General features: G+C 55.7%; 9 protein-coding genes across 9 annotated transcripts; 3 read left to right on the top strand and 6 right to left on the bottom strand.

Annotated features, from left to right (window-relative positions):
• Nucleotides 1–467: 467 nt before the first annotated feature.
• N657DRAFT_659800 (FAD/NAD(P)-binding domain-containing protein) lies at nucleotides 468–2,680 on the bottom strand (the record flags this gene model as incomplete). The annotated part of the gene is made up of 5 exons (XM_062795015.1): nucleotides 468–920; nucleotides 984–1,214; nucleotides 1,282–1,983; nucleotide 2,381; nucleotides 2,490–2,680. 5 exons carry the CDS (start codon nucleotides 2,678–2,680, stop codon nucleotides 468–470), a joined length of 1,578 nt encoding a protein of 525 aa, XP_062641774.1.
• A 529-nt stretch (nucleotides 2,681–3,209) lies between these two features.
• N657DRAFT_464849 (uncharacterized protein) lies at nucleotides 3,210–3,601 on the top strand. The gene has a single exon (XM_062787502.1). It carries the CDS (start codon nucleotides 3,337–3,339, stop codon nucleotides 3,550–3,552), a length of 216 nt encoding a protein of 71 aa, XP_062641775.1. The 5' UTR covers nucleotides 3,210–3,336; the 3' UTR covers nucleotides 3,553–3,601.
• A 557-nt stretch (nucleotides 3,602–4,158) lies between these two features.
• On the top strand, nucleotides 4,159–6,527 carry N657DRAFT_651744 (uncharacterized protein). The gene is made up of 4 exons (XM_062794220.1): nucleotides 4,159–4,451; nucleotides 4,547–5,295; nucleotides 5,368–5,797; nucleotides 5,892–6,527. Exons 1-4 carry the CDS (start codon nucleotides 4,198–4,200, stop codon nucleotides 6,220–6,222), a joined length of 1,764 nt encoding a protein of 587 aa, XP_062641776.1. The 5' UTR covers nucleotides 4,159–4,197; the 3' UTR covers nucleotides 6,223–6,527.
• A 660-nt stretch (nucleotides 6,528–7,187) lies between these two features.
• Nucleotides 7,188–8,479, bottom strand: N657DRAFT_651746 (putative glutathione S-transferase Ure2-like protein). The gene has a single exon (XM_062794221.1). The coding sequence runs from the start codon at nucleotides 8,066–8,068 to the stop codon at nucleotides 7,376–7,378; it is 693 nt and encodes a 230-aa protein (XP_062641777.1). The 5' UTR covers nucleotides 8,069–8,479; the 3' UTR covers nucleotides 7,188–7,375.
• A 1,819-nt stretch (nucleotides 8,480–10,298) lies between these two features.
• N657DRAFT_694703 (multicopper oxidase) lies at nucleotides 10,299–12,421 on the bottom strand (the record flags this gene model as incomplete). Its single annotated transcript, XM_062797308.1, has 7 exons — nucleotides 10,299–11,140; nucleotides 11,211–11,549; nucleotides 11,613–11,893; nucleotides 11,962–12,078; nucleotides 12,137–12,152; nucleotides 12,218–12,231; nucleotides 12,348–12,421. The coding sequence occupies 7 exons, from the start codon at nucleotides 12,419–12,421 to the stop codon at nucleotides 10,299–10,301; spliced, it is 1,683 nt and encodes a 560-aa protein (XP_062641778.1).
• A 1,364-nt stretch (nucleotides 12,422–13,785) lies between these two features.
• Nucleotides 13,786–14,694, bottom strand: N657DRAFT_685564 (S-adenosyl-L-methionine-dependent methyltransferase; the record flags this gene model as incomplete). The annotated part of the gene is made up of 1 exon (XM_062796787.1): nucleotides 13,786–14,694. The coding sequence occupies one exon, from the start codon at nucleotides 14,692–14,694 to the stop codon at nucleotides 13,786–13,788; it is 909 nt and encodes a 302-aa protein (XP_062641779.1).
• Nucleotides 14,695–15,114: 420 nt separating this feature from the next.
• Nucleotides 15,115–15,704, bottom strand: N657DRAFT_584411 (DUF1772-domain-containing protein; the record flags this gene model as incomplete). Its single annotated transcript, XM_062789753.1, has 2 exons — nucleotides 15,115–15,545; nucleotides 15,623–15,704. 2 exons carry the CDS (start codon nucleotides 15,702–15,704, stop codon nucleotides 15,115–15,117), a joined length of 513 nt encoding a protein of 170 aa, XP_062641780.1.
• Nucleotides 15,705–16,223: 519 nt separating this feature from the next.
• N657DRAFT_667368 (metallo-beta-lactamase superfamily protein) lies at nucleotides 16,224–17,262 on the bottom strand (the record flags this gene model as incomplete). Its single annotated transcript, XM_062795400.1, has 2 exons — nucleotides 16,224–17,018; nucleotides 17,107–17,262. The coding sequence occupies 2 exons, from the start codon at nucleotides 17,260–17,262 to the stop codon at nucleotides 16,224–16,226; spliced, it is 951 nt and encodes a 316-aa protein (XP_062641781.1).
• Nucleotides 17,263–17,897: 635 nt separating this feature from the next.
• N657DRAFT_675829 (uncharacterized protein) lies at nucleotides 17,898–19,184 on the top strand (the record flags this gene model as incomplete). The annotated part of the gene is made up of 3 exons (XM_062795848.1): nucleotides 17,898–18,262; nucleotides 18,365–18,671; nucleotides 18,744–19,184. 3 exons carry the CDS (start codon nucleotides 17,898–17,900, stop codon nucleotides 19,182–19,184), a joined length of 1,113 nt encoding a protein of 370 aa, XP_062641782.1.
• Between the last annotated feature and the right edge of the window lie 324 nt (nucleotides 19,185–19,508).

The raw sequence follows: 19,508 nt of genomic DNA on the forward strand, positions 1-19,508 counted from the left end.
GACCGGGGACCTGGTATATAGTCCTGAAGGTTTACCGGACCTGCTCCAGTGAGGCGGAGCTGGTCCGAAATGGCGATGATTGCCAAGAGTCTATTGATGGATACATCGCTGATGCGTGGAGGCTAACTGCAGCCCTGGCGCGCAAATGCAACCACCCACAGATGACTTGTGTCCAATATTGCCAGATGAGAGCATGATCAACACGGACGCGCTGCTCGAGGCATTGCGGTAGGCCAAGATGAAGGGCTCGGCACTCGATGTGACTGATCCCGAGCCGTTTCCGGACGGCCACCCCTTGCTTACCACTCCCAACGTCTTCATCATGCCCCATGTCAGCTGGGAAACGCCGTATTTGGTCCCGCGGCTCAAGGAGACCGTTGAGCGGAACCTCAAAAACCTAAGCAAGGGGGAACAGTCGATCAAAGTTATAAATCGGGAGCACCACCATTAGACGTGTTTCCCCGAGTCTACCTAGCTGCCGCTTGAGTCAGAACCCCTCTTCTCCTCCTCAAGTCGTCCTTGGCTTCCCGGATTGTCTTGTCGAGATCAATGCCCCAGCACACTACCTGTCGCTCCTCAATGTCTTTCCGCATCGCTTCAAAATGTTCTTTGCCCGTGTTCGGCAGCCGCCACTCGTACAAGTCCGCCGCGCGCCGGCTGCTCTGGACTAACCACTGGTCTCGCTCTCGGCGGCTGGCATCCAAGGCCGCAAATACTGACTCGAAATCCCAATGGTTTGGCTCATCGTGGCTCCACACGAGTTCCTCAAGCAGGGACGATAGCACTGCGACGTCCTCCATGCAGAAGCCGGCGCCGGAGCCGTGGTGCGGAGTGCTGGCATGGGCGGCGTCGCCGATGATGAGGATACGGCTGGAGCAGAACGTGGGGAGAGGCTGGACGGCTAGGTCGAAGAGGCCCCACTGATTTTAAGGATCGGTTATCCTAACGTACCAGGCGAGATGCGCCACCTGGGATAGACTTACCTTATCCATCTTGTCTTTTGTCAGCCGTAACAGGTTTTGTATCGTCCTGCTGAAGCCTCCCTCATCAAAGTCTCGCAGGACATCTTCCCTCGTGGCAGGGAGGGTGAAGCTTCGGGAGTCCTGCTTGGGCCACGACTGGTTCGAGTCAGTCACAAAGGCAACAAGGTTGAGGAGTTGACCAGTTCCGGGGTTTCCGAGAGGAAACGTGAGGACGTGTCTGCCGTGGCCCATCTGCTCAGGTCAGCACATCGGGGCGTATAAACCTCCTTGCGGATCCTGACCAAGCGAACCGACTTACCCACAGACTCGACACCCCCGTCCTCTCCCTCCCTAGCACCTCCAGGGCGCTCTCCATCGGAATCATGCATCGATAGGCATACTTCCCACTATACCCAGACTTCGCCCCGTACATCTCCCGTCCGCCCACCAGCACCTCTCTGACCTTGGATTTGACGCCGTCACACCCAACCACCGCATCCGCCTCGGCCATCGTACCGTCTTCAAACTTGAGTATGACTCGCTCACCGTCCTGCTCAATTCCCTCGAGCCGCTTCCCAAACTGCACCACTCCCCCTGGTACCATCCCCATCAGCACCTCGAGCCACTTGGCCCGTTGTACCGCCCCAAGATGATCTCCGGCCTTCGCAAACACCTTGAAAGCAGGCTCCAGTTTCCGGGCATCAACAGGGGAGGTGCCGTCCAGGAACTCAATCCACACCGGCGCTTCCTCCTTGCCTTTCCATTCTTGAACTTCACACCCCTTACTGGCAAGTGAGCGGATGTCCCGTGGTGTACGGACGCGCAAAAAGCTCTCGAACAGCTTCTCGTCTATAATCTTCATTGCCCGTACCGCATTCGGGCCAATTCCGAGTCCGGCGCCGACCTCAGTTGCCCGCAGGGACTGTTCGTACACGGTGAAGGGGATGTTGCGGCGGGTGAGAGCTATCGCGAGTGTTGTGCCTGTTATGCCTGCGCCGACTATGGCTATGCGTGGCTGTTTCTGTGGTTGGGTTGGTTTCATGTTCATGGTCAAGCGAAAGATGCGGGATGCGGGCGTTGGTTTGGTGGCGTATATTGGACTGTTCTCAGGTTTATGCTGTTTTGGAGTCGACGACCGAAATTGTAACAATGGAGGATTGAAGTTGTAAGAATCAAGGTGATACTATAATTAAATGTCCGACATGGCAAGTTTGAGGCTGCGAGGTTGGCCTGATTATTGTAGGTAGTATGGGAAGCTGACACGATCCGGACCCAGTCACATCGGCTGCCAATATCCAGGTCGCGTCAACTGCCGATATGAGGGGTACGGGAGTGGGTGCGAGTAGCACAATCCAAACCGGTGTAACGGGACGACGAGTCAAAGCCCGGGCTTCGGGTTCCACGTCGTGGTACCCTACCCTTTGGCGTAAACAATAGGTAGAAAGCAGGCCACGTGTCACGGGACTATCCCGTCACACCACGCCGCAAACAGAGCGTTCATGGAGATGCGGAGCGACAGAACCTTACCCATGTAGTTGTTGGAAGTGGTGGCACTTGAACCTCGGAAACTGGGTTGCCGGTGCCTGACCCTGGTCAGGGGTGACACATAGCTGTTGCATAAGGCTTGAAGAAGGGAAATGGAGAAACAAGAGGATGAACAGAAGTCCGAATTGACCAATGTTCTGGGCGGCTCCCGGGCCCTCGAAAAAAAAGTTCATTGTTTCTAAGCTCCCAAGAAGCGTGTCACCGTGGAATCGTGGCTGTTGGTCTTCCAACAGTAGTACGTACGGGTAGCTCTCCATGTTTCAAGGTTTCTCTACAATGCGAACCCAGTTCGTTTGTTATCGCGGTACATGCCTAGGCGAAATCAAAAAAGCGATCGCTTCAACGAAGACGTAACAACTCCGCTGGTACGTTATACGACTGCAATTGCTGACTCAACTAATTCAACCTAACGATCACCCGATGTTTTGCCGGACGAGATCCCGTTCGTGTCCCCGGACCGGGTGTTGCGTTTGCCAACCTAAAAGGAACGTCCGATGGGAAGGCTACCGGCCACCCAACGTATATCCCCTGCAACATCGGGGCCGCCTCTACGACTACCACCGGCGCCGGAGATAGAGGCCGGAGCGCGTCGCCCGTTCTTCGTTCATACCGATCGATTCCTCTAGAATGTCTCCCACGTACTCGCGTTGGAGATGTATTTTCGGCGCCAGGATCCTGCTCCCTATGAGGATGAGAGCCAACTGCGTCTGCAAAATACAAGAAGTAAGAGGCGGTAATTGAGATGCTCTGGCGGTCGTTTGATGCACGCAGCGTACGGCATACCTGAGGGCTAGCGCCTGAGAGGGCGTCGTGCTGAGACACCCAACGGATGCCTCGCTGGGCGAAGCCTATAAGTTCATCCGCGAGTGCAACATGCGCGAAATCGCACACTCGGGACCCGACTCCTCCTCAACCTCAAGAAACACCGCGCGGCCACGTCCCTTTCTCCAACAGTACTGCGAGGGCGACCGCGGCGGGCCGGGTCAATCGAGGCGTGGGCAAATGGAGACGTGAAAAGGTTGCCGTTTCGGGTCAAGCCCGCTAGGTTGTTTAAACAGTGTGTGTACGCCAGAGTGAAAGGGAGCCATTTCCAGCTTCAGTCAGGACAGCAGTTCCATATACCAAATTGCCTACACTGCGAGAATTATAGCCAGCCATCTATGTTATTGCCAGAGCTAGAAAAAAGCTTCCGAAGGCGACAACCACACTGCATGTTCCCGTCATGCTGCAAGGGCGGCTTCTCATCCGGCAAGGGGCAGCAGGCATTACAAGGATTTATGCCCAGCACCCCTGCTGCTGCCGGAGCCACAAACGGCTTTTCCTTGCAGTAATATGGATTATCTCCATAGGCAGCAGGGGCCAACAAAGGAGACAGCTGTCGAATCGGTGGGCTAACCTGTGGACACTGAGAAACGACGGGATGCCACATTGACAAACGAATATGATACACACCGATATGTCCAGATCAAGCAAGGATGTAAGAACAGCAGGAATTCACTAAATTATGAGCTTTTCCGGAGCAGGATAGGTAGACGGCGTAGACAGCGGCACTCGGGTTGTATGTTGATTGGCTGAAATTTATGGCGTGATTTTGTTCCGTCCTGATAAGTACGACAGAGTCCAAGCGAACGTTCACTAAGGCAAGTCACACGTCGGATTCCGTTCGTCGCTGCCGTTACCCGTCCACCCAATGGCTTCCGCTGTGGCGGGCAACCTACGCCGGAATGGCACACTGCAGTCGTGCGAGCGGTGTCGGAAGACCAAGATCAAATGCGACCATTCCATTCCGAGATGTGGCCGCTGCATGGCTAAGAGCCTCGAATGCATCTACGAGCCAGCGCCCATGACGAGGCGCTTCCGCGCAGCTCGCTTCGACATCCAGGCTGGGCGGGTCCGGACCACCACCCGGGCGCAGGACGCCGCCGAGAAACAGTTGCTGCAGCCGTATGTCTCCCAGTTCTCTGGAAGACATCCTCACGTCTGGGAAGGTGGACAGCTGGCAGGTAACTTGAACGGAACTAACGGCAGCCCCGTGCCAGATCTGCAGAGACGCAACCTGCGCCCCCAAACCCAGTTCCTAGTGGTCCCATCGAGATAACCACGCCCCCGTTTCAGACCGGCGGGTTTGTTGGCCCAGGAAGCTACCGGACCGGGCTCACGGCGGACGAGACCCAGACTCCGCTGGCCATCTCGGGCTATTCCAGGACCGCAGCGTCTCCCGGCAGGACGACGACGCATACCATCGACCGGAAAAGGCTGGACGTTGGCCTGCAGATTATTGACTTTGTTCTCGAACATTCTGTCTTGCTGCAGAATCTGATGCGCCACATCTACCGTGTGATCCGCATGCCCATCGTGCCGCACAAGCTCATGCTGCCGGCGACCGAGTCGTTGTTCAGCACCATCCGAGCTAGAGTGCCACTCAATGACGACGAGGCCAAGCTACACACCGTGATTCGCATCTTCCAGAGCTCCTACCAACCTATACAGGCCACGAGAACGACAACGGTGGACCAAGTATGCCAGTTGATCACCGGGGAGAACCTCCGATGGGAGACCATCGGCAACATCCTAGCAATGGCGAGCCTGTGCTTGATCCACATCCAGGGCCGCGACTTCACTCTCCTCGATCCAGAAAACCGGAGCAAGCAGGAGCTCATCCAACCATTTCATGGCATTACCGACGCTCTGACGACCCTGACCACTGCGTCGCCCGTCGTCAACGAGCTGGGTGTTGCTCTGAAATACAACCAGCTGCTGCTGGCTCTATACCGGTTTGGCGACTCGAGTAAGTTGTTGCGCTTATATTACGGCCATGTAGGTATCATTGATGGCATGCTTACGCCACACTACCTAACAGGCCGGCACCTCTATTCGATCCTTACGGAACTCACATCCGTCATCTACGCAACCGGCTTGCATCAAGACAGCAGCTTGGGCGGGCCCAATTCCGGCAAATACCCCGGCTTCATGCACCAATGGCGCCGGCGGTGTTTCACGGCCGTCTACTCGATGGACAAGACCATCGCCACGACTCTTGGGCGTCCGCCCCTGGTCCATCGCAACTACTGCGTCTTGGACGCTCCACTGGATTTTGACGATGACGACTTGGCAGGACCAGAGCTAGAGCGGGAGCTGCGAAAACTCGACCAGCACGGATGGAATACCGACGGGCGACGCCGAACGACGACCTTTATGCGTCTTCGGTACCTGCTCGCCATCGTCCGCGAGGAAGTCCTGGAGTTGCATCTGGGTGTAAACAACATTTCCGACGCCCCTAACAGGGCCCAGTAGGTTATATATCCGGAATCCCTCTATTCAACACCTTTCTTTCTCCCTTACAGCCTAGATGACTGGAACTGATCATCGTATCCAACTCTTTAGACTCGTATTACAAAAGCTTCAGTCCATCTGGGATAGCTGTCCTGACATCATGAAATACACTCCAGCTCTCTGGGACGGATCCATGACTTCTCACGACATCTGGTTCTTACTTCGTTTTTATCTCGACTATCTGTACTCCAGGTTCCTCATCTTCCGCTTCAATGCCCGCCAGGACCAGTCCCCGGAGAGCATTGAATTGCTCCTCTACGCAGCTAAGGACGTGCTCTCCACCGTACTCGTCTTCAACGAACAGCGCGAACTCATGCGCGAGGTCCGCAGCGACTTTTCGGCGGTCGTAAAGCCCCTCTCCTCCCCCTCCCCAACTACCTAACACCATCCGGCTTATCTCGCTTACTTACCTGCCCTGTGCTCCCAGTTCCTGCCCTACGGCCTCCCCTGCGCCGACACGCTCGCCGCCGAGCTGATGTACCGCCCCTCCTCCTTCGCCCCGTCGGCGCCCAGTTGTGCTGCTGGCCCGGGCCCCGACGGCCGCCCATCGCGTCTCGTCCGCGCCGAGGTCATTCGCGAGCTGACTGTGTACGCGTCGTGCCTGAGCTGGATGCCCGGCCGCGGCGGCAGGAGCTCCGAGTTCAGCCGCGAGGTGCAGTGGCGGCTGCTGCAGATCCTGGACCAGATCATTGACTCGCCCGCCGCGGCGGTCGGCTCGCCGCTGCCGCCGGGGGGCGATACCGCCCTGCTCGAGATGCGCGACCCCGGCGGCGGGCTCCGGCCCGGGGAGCGCGAGTCGTTGGATCCGGTCGTCGCCATGGCGAATGCTACTCACATGTTTTTTGGTTGGGACATGAACATGAATATGGACTCGCAGCTCGATTTGTTTTCGCTGTCGCTATTGTAGATCCTGAGAGCCGGATTTTGGCAGTCTAAAGGCGGCACGGGAAGGGTAGCATGGGAACTAGAGTGGGAGCGTTTGACGCGATGGCAGGAGTAGATCTTAACTATGGTAACTTAAGGATGGGGGTATTAACGGTCTTGTGATAATTAACGCGTGTGATGGTAAGTGAGCAACCTGGATAAGCAAGCGTCAGACTCTCACATTATAGAGTGCGCGCAATAAGATGATTCACAATTGTTAAGTTTCAAGTTATCTCGGACATCTTCCTTAGGAGACCCTAGGTTTGGTCTCTATTGAATAGCGGTAGCTTCAACACCTGGATATCCGGTCCACTACTACAACGGGTCAACACCAATAACCCAGCGATTTGATGACAGGCGGTGGTTGCTCGGTGTGGAAATTGCAATGCTTCCTACCGATAAATCCACGCATCGCGTGTTAGGTACACTTAAACCAGATCACCAGATCTCATTTGATCTACCCTGCTTGATGTAACTAAGCCTCGGCCAGATAACAGGAGTGCTAGCACTTTGGCATTTCTGAGGCGCTTGTTGGTTGACATGAGCCCAGATTTAACACCTTTTATCCCTGCCCTCCGCTTGCTGAACATCCATTGCCCATCACATCCCCCTTACGTGAGCTTACCACCCTGGCCCAGACCGGCCTGAACCGGTGGCCTCGCCAGTATCCGATCGATCCACCCTTTGACGTGGGGGTAGTCCTCCGGGTTGTACTGCTCGGTCGAGATGAGCTTGGTGATGATGGTCTGCCACGAGACAAAGACGAGGTCGGCAAACGAGTACTTGTTGCCGACCAGCCACGGGCCGTCGGCGCCAGAGCCGCCGGCCTCCTCGGCCTTCTTCTTGAGGATGCCCTCGAGCACGCCCGTCACGCGGTTGACCTCGCCGACGTAGCGCTCGATGGCGCTGGGGAGCTTCTCCTGGTGGAAGGCCTGGAACCAGGCGGCCTGGCCGTAGTAGGGGCCCTGGCCCGAGACCTGGAAGAAGAGGTACTGCTTGGCGTGGTACGACTCGGGCGTGCCGGCGGGGAAGGACAACTTGTGCTCCGGGTCGTACTTCTCGATCAGGTACTCGATGATGGCACCCGACTCCCATAGCGTCAGGTCCGTGTTGGGGTCGTAGATGGACGGCAGCCGCCCGTTGGGGTTGATGGCCGTGTAATCGGGCTTCTTGACGTCCGAGAGCGGCACGGGGATGGCCTCGTACGGCAGGCCCAGCTCCTCGAGCAGGATGGCCACCTTGGGCGGGTTGGGGCCGCCCTTGCCCCAGACCTTGATGGGCTTCAGGTTGGCGAAGGAGGACATGTTGATGAGTGGATGGATGAGTGTGTGGGTTGTTTTGCTTGGCTGGAGAGTTGGAAGAGAGCACGGGCTGTGGCGTCGAATCGAGGAGGCAACAGACGGAGAGGTGGCAAAGGGGGTATTAGTACCAAACGCGGCGCCCGTGTTCTCAGCTCCCCGGACCCCTGTGAGGCTCACCAAGATCAACAAAGATGCCCCGTCTCCAATGTCGCGAGCCGGTGGACGCGCATGTGAAACAGCCCGAGAGCCGAGTTAGGTAAGCGCAAGGCATCCTGTGCATCGGCAGCATCGCAGATGACAAAAGCATAGGTAATCGTGGCTATTCGTTATTGGTAATCATGGGCAATTGCCAAATGCGTGTGCATACTGCATAGTATGGCCGGTGCAGTTGTGACTTGCGAGATGGCCGGAGGGAAACACAGGCTGCAGTGCTGCACGGTTGCACTCGGCCCATCGCCTCTTCGGGATCCGGACTCCGGACTGAATTGTCTGGATTTGTCACATCATGTAATTGTAAGCTGGGCGGGCGGCGCCTAACGTGCAATATGATTAGTCGACGGCATGTGGGGCCATCACGTCAACTCTGATGCGAGGCCTGCGCTCCTGCCTCCAGGTGTAACCCGCGCCTCTCTGTAAGGTACCCGTGTAGCGACTGGGCTGATTGGCTGGTTGTGCCGCCGCTGTCTCTCAATGAAAAATTCAAAATCAGCCGTGTCAGTCTTCTGGAGCGGTGACACAAATGCTGTGAATCTCGTCAAGGATGACGAGATCATGAAAGCAACAACGTAGTGACAGGTAAGTTGGGATAGGTCAATCCACGGGTCGAGATTTCCAGTCTTCGGCTCGAAAGCTATAAAAGCAGAGAAAGTGTCAAAGTGGTTCACATGTGGAGGGCGTTGAGCTTGGCTGCAAGAGTTTCCCAAGAGTTTCAACCACTACATGTAAGCCAAGTTTGCCGTAACGTTAAAGGTATAATTATTACTACTTGCACTTGGCTCGATATGACAGGCAAAGGTTACTTATACTTGGCCTAACTTCGATTTGGTCAAATCATTGCCAATCTATCCAAGTTTCCATACAGAGTACCTTACCTACCCTAACCCCAGACCAGCACTCTCGTTTTTCTTCCAGCCTATAGCCCTCGTCGAAAGTAAGGTACTGATAGTATTGTTTGCCAGCAGCTTTGAGGCTCTGCCATTCAGCATAGGGGTCAGGTCCCTGAGTTTAATGCCTATTTATGAGCCGAACTTTTGAGCTACTACGTAGCACTAAGCCGCGGCTACTAGGTATTGAGCGATCATATAAACTAAAGTACCCATTATTGATAGTATCAGATATAGTGGTTAGTTCACTTGGGTTGGTTATATAGATGATAGTAGACAAAGGAGGTAACTACCTACAGTAACTCTGTCTGCCTGCATTGTCAAGCAGTCTGGTACTAATGAAGCAACTATTATATTGTAACGGGCTGGGCCCGAGATGGGCCTCGGTGACCCTCGACCAGCTCTCGTACAAGCACGGTCCACCAAACCCCCTGGATGAAGCTATTCCCACTTGACCCACAGTGTCTAGCAGCGCAGACCTGTGAAGATAAATTGGCTCTCGAGCTACCAGAGTCTCACATCTCTTCTTTCCTTCCCCAAGTTCAGTGTACTCGTAGAGTCGTCATCAGCTAGTTGCAATATACTACCTGAGACCGTTACATATATAGCTAATGGTAGTGTCGACAGCGGTATCTGATATCTACCTTATCTAGCTACCTATAGTCTAGTAGCCCTGGCAAGTCATCAAGTTGTTTTCAGTCACGTCTACCTGACAATCAACTTTGTTTGAGAAGTGGATTAACTGGTGCTTAATTTCGTTGTATTCTTGAACAACTTACTGGAGCTGATTTCATCAGTTTGAACCCTTGCTAGAGATACCTACAGTTACGTTTACTGAGTCTACCAAGAGACTCCCGTCCAGAACCGTCTTCCTCGTCATCATCCACGAGAAAACAGTTCGACAAATGCCGCTCAGAATGTTCAATTGTCTAGGATCTGGGCTGAGAAGTATACCTAGCCAAGGTGCTCAGCAGAACTACCTAAGGTTGGTATACAGGCCCGTCTATTACAAAAGAAGACGAGAGAAAGCACGAGGTGAAATCTGAAGGAACTCGTACATGTGAATGAGAAAAGTGGCTCTTCGTCATTATCCAGATGAGTACCGCACAGACTGAAACACACGCTTCTTCTTACAACCCCGAGTCAATCTGATCCACAATCGTCGTGTTGGTGTACGCCCACCAGTCCCGGCACGTCTGCGCGACGGTATTTGGAATGCGGTACTGGGCAATCAGATCCGGGCGCTCCAGAAACGTCGCCGACAAGCCCGTGCCGACGTGCCAAGCGACGTGGCAGTGGAAAACCCAAGCGCCCGGGTTGTCCGTCTCGAACGAGATGACCATGTACCCCCAGGCGGGAACAATCTGCGTGTCGCGCCGCTGCGGGTTAGACGGCCGCACGATCCGGCCGTCCCAGGTCTGGTTGTTGAAGCCGATGGCCTCGACAAAGTAGTTGTGCCCGTGCAGATGCATCGGGTGCGAGCGCTCGTTGTGGTTGTAGATGACGAAGCGGACCGAGGTGGCCCTGCCGATGTCGTCGACGTTCCACTGCGGGTCGTACGGGTACGAGTTGTTGCCCAGGTTGGAGAGGAGCAGGATCGGGTGGTTGAAGTTGACGCGGAAGGCCGAGTCATTGAACCGGAAGAGATACGAGCCCGTCTCGTTCTGGCGCAGCGTCATGTAGTAGGTATGCGTTGCCGCTGGGGGACCGGGCAGCGTATACGGCTGCAGGGGCTCCGTCTTCTCCAGCGGCTCATTCTCGCAGTCCTGGATTGACGCCGTGAACGCCGGCCAAGGGTTGGGCGTCGGCGACTGGTTGTTGTTGTTAAAGTAGGCAATGGCGCTGACGTTCGGCTGAATCGTGTTGGCGCAGGGCCTGTCTGGGCTCTGGGAGCGGATGAAAAACGGGGCGCGCTCATTCGGGCCGGTTTCGACAATGACATCCGTCCGTTGGCCGACGCCGAGCTTGAGATCTTGAAGGTGTGGTTTCCTGATTAGTCCAGGTCGACCTAGTTGGATGTTGTCAGGGGTGAAGGGACTTACACTGGGCTTGATACGGCTTGACAGGAACAAAGTCGTTCGCAATCACCGTCATGTTATGTCCGTCGACCGAGAACGTCTGCAAGGCACTGGCACCGGCATTGACAACCCTGAGAAGATGCTTCTTGCCGCGCTGGAACTTGAACTTGGCAAGCCCTGCATCACTCCTGCATGGAGTGTTATCGCCAGGAGCCTTCAGAGAGCAGTTGAAGTTGTTGCGGCCATTGATCAGCGTATTGACAGCAGGAACGGCCACAACGTTGAAGTCCGAGTTGAATATGGCCCTGTTGATATCCGAGTGGTTTCGGTGGTAATAATCCGTGAGCAGAATCGGGCCAATGTCTGAGAGTGGGACTGGAGTCAGCTGTGCGTTTCCTGAGTTCAAGGTAGGGCGATACTGCTAACCGACGTCGTAGGGCTGGTGCTGCGGCCCGTGGATCACGATGGGGCCAAAGGCGCCGTCTGCATATTGGGACGAGTAGTGAGAATGATACCACGAAGTGCCATACGAGTCGGCAACGAAGGTGTAGGTGAAGGTTTTTCCAGGAGCGATGGGGCACTGCGTGATGCCTGGCACGCCGTCCATCCACGGCGAGTTCTTTTGCAAGAAGCCGTGCCAGTGGATGGCTGTTCCGTCAACAGGGCCTTGAATGTCGTTCTTGACTTTGATCTCAATGATGTCACCCCTAAGGTTGTCTCCAGTTAGTTGGAACCCAGACTGGTAGACCGTAGCCCAGAAAGCAAGCGCACATACCAGTTGGCCTCGATCAGGGGACCCGGAAACTGGCCATTGATGAGGATGGATTTCTTTTGATATCCATCCGGAGCGATAGTCTTTCGGGAGATGGTGAACTCATAGCGACGAATAACACTTTGCAGGTGATTAGTGTCCGCGGTTAATGCCTGGACTGGACGCAGGCATAACATACCCGGTGACAGGTGGAACTGCGGAATGTATGTTAGACGAAATGGGCAGAACGCGGAAAACTGGTAGTAGAGCAGTAACCTACCCTCTGAGCGGAAACTGTATGAGCAACACTGGGATTAGACAACCTAGGTGGTATCTGAGAAACTCACCCCCTATGCAATTATTAGGTTAGCTGGAGCGACTGGGGCGTTCTGAGACTTTGGGCCACTTACATGGGTTCGACCGTTTTGAGAGATTCGCTGCAAGGCCCCATGGCAAGCCGCGTGGCAGAGGCTGCGCGCGGCATGTGAGCTCTGAACTACCTATGCCAGTGACTTGAAGAGCACGATGACTTACCGTCACAGGGTCTTCCGTATAGAGAAAGGGCACGCCAAGGTTGGGATATTCCGCGAGAGCAGGTTCTTGGACGAATCAGCGCAAGTCCAGGTGACATGTCCAGTCCAGGACCACGTGTCCAGCCCGACGATCAATCTGACGCCGGAAAATACACGCATATTGGAGTATGAATCGGACGTACCTGGAAGATCTGTCTCACCTGCCACAGCAAGGCCACTCCACAGCAGGAGCACCCCGAGGTGCAGTTTACACGGCAGCTTCATGCTGATTGGACCCCGATATTAGGTGAATATGCAAGGGCAAACAAACTTTATCAGATCTCATGCACCCGAGAAGAAAACGAAGCTAAGGTACAGAGACCAAGGTTGTCAACTTGTCTTCACGTCTTTCTGTCCAGCCCTGAGAGCCAGCGGATTTGGGACTTTTTAAACTCCTGACAATGCTCGACATCTTTCCGAGTTCGACATCTTTCCGAGTCGCTAGGCCACGAGTCTTACGCCCCAAAGCTTCGTCGGGCTCCGCCCCAGCGGCCCAGCACTGCAGTCTAATCTCCATAGGGGCCTCGACTCGGACGGAGCCAGGCCAAGCCAATACCAAGCACCCCCATGGGTGATGATGCTGCTGAGCTGAAGCCCAGTCCATTCACAGCAGCGTATCGGAGAGTAAGGCTGCTCTCAGCCGTCAGTCGTGAGACCTCTTTTTCCGGGTAACCAATCCATGTCAGCTGCATACGCGAGCCATGCCCGCTGCAGGAACGGGCTGATGCAGGCTGCGGAAAGCCTGCCACATGGAGGTCAGACAAGGGTCCCTCGAGTGTCCAAGAAAGGCAATTTTGATCCGTGCTACGGTCTAGACTGGACGCATCAGCGAAGCCCCGCAGCGCGACCCCCGCGGCGGCGACTTCGTCGGGGACCGAGGGTGGCATCGGAGGGGACTGCTGGCTACCTAGGGGTATGCGAGGTGCGGACTAGTCAGAATGCAGGTGCCTGCATAGGAGAGACGGATTCCGGCAGCTCCGAGGCCAGTTCGAGCCGACATGGCCGATGGCGTTCAACAGTCGTTCTAAGTTGGAGTGAATTTAATGATTACGCGTATTGCGGAGTACTACACAGGCCCAGGCCTTCCACCGGAGCTGCGAACTCCTTTACCTTGCCTTACCCCTTGGTACCTTAAGTAAGGTACCTAAGGTGAAGACATGGGCCCAGGGATATGCGGGCAAATACTTTAGGCAGGAGAGAATGTTATGAGCGGGTCAATTAGAAACTACCTAAGGTAGGTACCCAGACGTCAACCGCAGGCAGCAACGCAGAGTCTCTATCGCCGCGTTGCTAAGATAATCGCAGCCGGAAAGTATGCTTCGACTACTCGTCCGTCGCTGAGCAGGCCTCGCAGCTCCTCCCACAACGGCTCGTAACTGTGCGGATCCAACTTGGAAAACGGAAACGATGCAAAGTGAGACTTGATGCCGTCCAGGTCCGTCTTGATGCTCCACCCTTCCTCCGCCTCCCAGACTTCGACATCGTGGGGCCCCGTGTAGCTGGGCTCGGTGGCCTCGATCTCGGGCGGGAGCAGAGACGTCAAGCCGCCGTTACCCATGTTGAGGCGGATGCGCCTGGCCCCCGGCGCAAACAAGCGCTCGTCAAGCGGCGCGACGTTGTAGTAGCCCGAACTGCGCTCCATCACCTTCTGCGTCTGCGCCGCGTCTTGGGCGTGCTTGAGCAAGGCCCGCCCGGCCTGGTGCGTGATGCGAGCCCACACGTCCTGCACCTCGGCGTCGCGGAAGCGGGCGGAGCCGAACGCTCCCACGACCAGCGTTCCGCCGGGCCTCAGCTGCTGAGCAATGGCCTGCACGGCCTTTTCCTGGTCTGCGAAGTGCAGGACGTTGGTGGCGAACACTAGGTCGACGCTGCCCGGAGGGATATCTGCCCCGTCTTCAATCCGGGCCACGCGGTAGCGGAAACCGTCGGTCCCCAGGCGACCTTGGGCGAGTCGTACGTTCGTTTCGGCGATATCTGAGATGATGACGGTCTCAAAGCGGGACCGCAACTTTCGCCCATACGGTCCGTTCCCTGCTCCGGCATCATGAACGGTGCCGAACCGGCCCCCTTTCTCCTCGTGGTAGCGGAAAATGCGGTCGAAGAAGGCTTCGGGCGCTGTTGGCCGGCCCTTTAGGTAGTTATTCCAGAAAGCCTCGTCTTCCTCGAAGATGGTGCTGCTCGCCATTTCGACGCATAGAGTGGAAGGAACTGGGAGGGGGAAAACGAGAATTGAAGGTATTGGGTCCTCAGTAATGGTTGACTAAGGTAGCAGTTACTTCGGGACACGGTCAGTCCCCTCAGGTTCGTGCGGTTCAGAGATACTTAGGGTTAGAAGATCTGTCTCAGAAGCAGGAGCCCTATCGGAGTCTCTCGAAATGTAACCTTCGGTTGCGCCCTTCAGCATGCAATATAAGTCCGGTAGAACTTGAGCTTCTCGGAAATCGCGGAGCCCGACGCTTGATGGTGTCGGGCCGCGTCGAAGCGAAGCAGAAGCCTGGACCCTAGGTTGATTCTCATGAAGGAGGGCATGAAGAAACACCAGGAACAGCTCGGGCAAAACTTCAAGTTGAATTTGGGCGCGGAATGCAATATTGGACGGCGATGTCTACGCAGAAACCTCCTCCAGCGTCCCGGTAAGTCCCAGCACAGCTCCCAGCAGCGGCGGCAGCGAGCGAACTACGTGCAACCAACGCCATTTCCAAATCAACCCATGCACCTCGGCCAAGTCCTTTGCGCCGCCGGCCATGCTGTTGAGTCCGAATAAGAGGTTGTTCGTCGGTGCCATAACAATCCAGGTGAAGGGCACAATGCTCATAGTGGCAGCAGCGGCAAGCACGTAGATGCGCCACGGCCGGCCCGAGCGAGCGTTGGTGGTGGCTGCTAGGCCGTAGAAAAGCGTCGTCCCAATCGCGCCCGCCGGTATGTACTGAATGCCATAGCCGTATAGCCTTGCCCACTGGCGAACCAAATGCGCCGGGTCGGGGTTGATGTCGACGAGAACCGGAATTGCGATGAGCGAGAGCCCCGTCATGGCACCTGCATCGAGTTCACCGTGAGTTTTCGTCGTGTTCTAAATGAACCTGAGACTTTGTCCACCGCGGGCACATTCTTACCAGCAAGAAAGGTTCCCGAGACGACGGCCGTGGCTTGCAGCCGGACATCAGATGGACCTGATCTGTGTTCCTTGGTGGCCATTTTGGGGAGGATTACGAAAAAGCAGCAAGTGAGCCTTTTCAGCGGGCATAAAAAGGCAACAACAAGGCTGAAATTGAGTGCTTCCTTGCTACCGTTCTGGCCGGTAAGTAGTGATGTTGATTCCTGCGTCGGCACAACGTACTCCGTTGTATGTCGAAAGGACATTGACTTTCAGACTCGCCTTGCTCGAGGGTGTTCCGAGTCAATTGCCACGCCACGTTGGATGTGGGGAACGGAGCGATTAATCTTCCCAGCCAGGCCCCGGCCTTGCGCGACGGCCAGGCAGCGTACCGCTCTGATCGGAACCCGACAGAGATCCATGATCCATCGGGAGGCAGGCAGACAGGGGGCTTCTCAGACCTCCACCGGAGAACGTCGAACAGAGTGACGACTGTTCGAAATCGCAACCTTTGCCATTCATTGCTTGAATAGGTAGCTACGCACTGTTAGAATGAATTCGGAGCAAAACTCTGCATTTCAATGATTGCATTTTGTGTCATTGCGTTCAGGTTATGCATGTCAAGCGGTAAGTGCAAACCACTTTCTCTGGCCGGCCTTGAGCTCAAAGGCCACCTTCCCATCCCCAGCCAGCTTCCGTAGAATTTCATCCATGAACGGCTCGATTGCTTTCTCCCTCACCTGCTCACCCAACTTCTCTCCATACATGATTGTGGCCAACTGCCGTACCGTAACACTTCCCTTGGCAGAAGGCGTAGCCCTCCTCTGCTCCTGCCTCACGCGAGCGAGCGCCTGCAGGATCTTCTCCTCGCGTCTTTCTTTGATTCGAATCTCCAGATCGATTTTTGCCGGCAGGTTTCGGATCACTTCCCCATGCGCCGGGTATCCGATGGCACAGCCGTGCGATTGCATGGCGCGGAGAGACTGCATCCAGGTCGGGAGGACCTCGACGGCAGCCGTGCCGTGGCCGAGCACGTTGTCCCCCGTGAACATGGCGTTCTCTTCCTCGAGAATGAAGCACATGTGGTCGTGCGAGTGGCCGGGCGCGTGGACGGCTCGTACCGTTGCGCCTTCGACGCGGAATACTTGGCCGTCGGCGATCGGCTGCTGGCCCTCCCCCGGGGTGTGTTTGTAGATCGAGTCGGAAAGGTGCGGGTAGAGACGGAGGAGGTCTGGTACGCCTCCCGTGTGGTCCCCGTGCCAGTGTGTGAGGAGCACATGCGACAAGACGACCGAGGAATCAGCGAGGTCAGCGTCGATCAAGTCCGCGTATTCGGGGATCCCTTGGCCGGTATCGATGATGAGTCTTTCTCGACCAGTCCCGACAATATATGTGTTTGTCCCTTGGAGTGTAAACTATGATACGCAAAAGTCCAGTCAGTCAGCTGGCTGCAACGAGACGAGGACAGAGAGCGAGGAGCAACACGGGGGGCACCATGCTTGCCTTTCCCTCATTTTGACCCAAGATACGCCGCACCCGGGGACTGATTTGCTCGACATCGTTCAGCTTTGGAAGGTTGGCCACTTGAGAATCGAGATAGTCCTCGAAGGCGCAGATGTTGAGCGCCTTGTTGATCTGTTTGTAACCGCCCCGGCCCATGTTGAGAGAGGCACGGCGACGAGAATATTGTGTAGGCCTCTGTTTTGCCTCTTTTTCCCTTCTTCTTCTTCTGTTTCCTTTGCCGATGAGGTTCGAGGAGGAAGAGAGATACCGTCTTGCATCAGAACTCAACAAAGGTCACAAAACGGGCAAAAAGTCTCTCCTTCGGCACATTAATCAGCTTATCAAGCACTCCGTAACGCTGATAGTCTCAAGCACTCCGAACCTTTGACAGGCCCCCGTGCACTTCGGGCCGAGGAAACCATGGACAGGAGAGCCAAGACATCGGTGATAACGGGGGATTAATCCACAATACCGATCTCGTTACTCCTTGAGACCGGAGAGCCCGAGACGACCCGGGCACTCTCCTTCGGCAGCTGCTTGGGCCGCTGCTACCACACCGGATGACGAGGGATCAATGCCGTCTTTTCATTCAGGTTGTCCTCCTTATGCCGCATCCGACCTTGGGTTGCGGATGAAACCATAACTGGCTCAACTTAAACCACATGACTCCCATTCCGTCCACTGAAGTCCCTTGATTATTTCTGTTGTTCAGTCTTTCTCCAGTTTTGCGTCTGTTCCAGTCCCTTGACTAAGCATCTGCATGTGCCCTCAACGGCAAGGATCTCTCCACCATGTCGTCGCCGTCCGACAACCACGCCAACTTCACGCCATTCTCCGAGTCCCAGGGGGACTTTGGTCATCTGAGGCTCGCCTACTTCAGCAATGAGTTTCCCCACGACAATCTTCAACATCTGCTCCGCCGACTGTGGAACAGCAGCAAAGACCGGGCTCACCCGCTCCTGGCCATCTTCATAGCCGAGGCGACCCTGGCGGTCCGCGAGGAGATCCGGGATCTGCCTGCCGTACTCAGATCCGAGATTCCAGCCTTCCAAACCATCTTCGAGTTTGCAGAGTACCCGGAGCTCCGTAGAGGCCAGCTCTCCGGATCCATAGACGGCGTACTGCTCTCGGCTCTCGAGCTCGCCACATTCATTGGGTACGTGATTGTGATCATTACCTACCTCATGCTGCGACACAACTGAAACTACCGCTGCGAGCATGCATCAGCAGCGGCCACGCTGACATCAAATGACAACAGATACTATGAGCACAATCCCGACAAATACGGCGCGGACGTGCCCAGCAGTTATCTGGCTGGGCTAGGCATTGGTTTGCTAGCCACTGCGGCCGTTGCGTTGTCGCCCAATCTCGTGGATCTGCCCATTGCCGCAGCCGAGGCCGTCCGCACCGCCTTCCGTCTCGGCGTTGTCGTCGACCAGGTCTCGCAAAACCTGCAACCGCGGGACCTGTCCGACCCCAGTACGCCAGACAGCTGGGCGTATGTTATCCCGGATGTGACGCCCGAGAGGGTGCAGAAGGAGCTCGATTCCATTCATGCGAAAGAGGTATGTGATGGGAGCTGCAGAACTCTCGGGTGAGAGAGGTCGGTGTTGCGGGCACTAACGCCGAGACCATAGAAGACGCCCACGGCAGGCAAGATCTTCATCAGCGCTCTCAGCAAAACCTCGGTTACTGTGAGCGGGCCTCCGGGAAGGCTGAAGCGCGTCTTCCTAATATCCGACTTCTTTCGGGACGCCAAGTCCATTGCCCTGCCGGTGTATGGAGGTCTCTGCCATGCTCCGCACATCTACCATGACGGACACGCTCGAGAGGTTGTCCGGGTCAGTTCGTCCAAGCTGAACCACCGGAGGTTTACTCCCGTCATCCCCGTGCTTTCGACGAGCACTGGCCGCCCTTTTCCGGCCCCAGATGCCGAGGGCCTTCTTGAGAACATCATCAAGGAGATCCTCACACAGGCAATCCAATGGGACAACGTCATCCAGGCCGTGGTTGCGGGCGCTTCCAACCTGGGCGCGGTGCAACTTCAGCTGCAAGCTGTCGGAACGAAGCTGCCTTGATGGCTGCATTCAACGGACCTCGGTGGTTGATTGGTGCCAGCACTGCAACCCCTCTTCCTTACATACTTAGTCCTCTCCCATGCCCATCAACAGCATGAAAAAAATCAATCACTTTTTACCACCTTAAGAAATCGATACACTGCTTTGACTGGGAATAGCTTCTTCCAACGCATATCTCAGCGGTCGTCGCCCTGCAGGTTCCAACAATTAAGAGTCTCATTTTGCAACGCTTCGCTGCGCAACGCTCGACCACCCATTGAGCTACCGAACGGAACCCATCTAACGACGACCGACTGTCGCCCTCCATTCCCAACCTACGATGTC

The sequence above is a fragment of the Parathielavia appendiculata genome (genome assembly GCF_033297405.1).
Source record: "Parathielavia appendiculata strain CBS 731.68 unplaced genomic scaffold N657scaffold_72, whole genome shotgun sequence".
NCBI lineage: Eukaryota > Fungi > Ascomycota > Sordariomycetes > Sordariales > Chaetomiaceae > Parathielavia > Parathielavia appendiculata.

Bases quoted from the DNA above. Each gene is read 5' to 3' on its own strand.
- N657DRAFT_651746 (XM_062794221.1), bottom strand. From the start codon at position 8,068: ATGTCCTCCTTCGCCAACCTGAAGCCCATCAAGGTCTGGGGCAAGGGC.
- N657DRAFT_464849 (XM_062787502.1), top strand. From the start codon at position 3,337: ATGCCTCGCTGGGCGAAGCCTATAAGTTCATCCGCGAGTGCAACATGC.
- N657DRAFT_651744 (XM_062794220.1), top strand. From the start codon at position 4,198: ATGGCTTCCGCTGTGGCGGGCAACCTACGCCGGAATGGCACACTGCAG. The intron at 5,296-5,367 runs GTAAGTTGTTGC...ACTACCTAACAG, and splicing joins ATACCGGTTTGGCGACTCGA to GCCGGCACCTCTATTCGATC. The intron at 5,798-5,891 runs GTAGGTTATATA...CCAACTCTTTAG, and splicing joins GACGCCCCTAACAGGGCCCA to ACTCGTATTACAAAAGCTTC.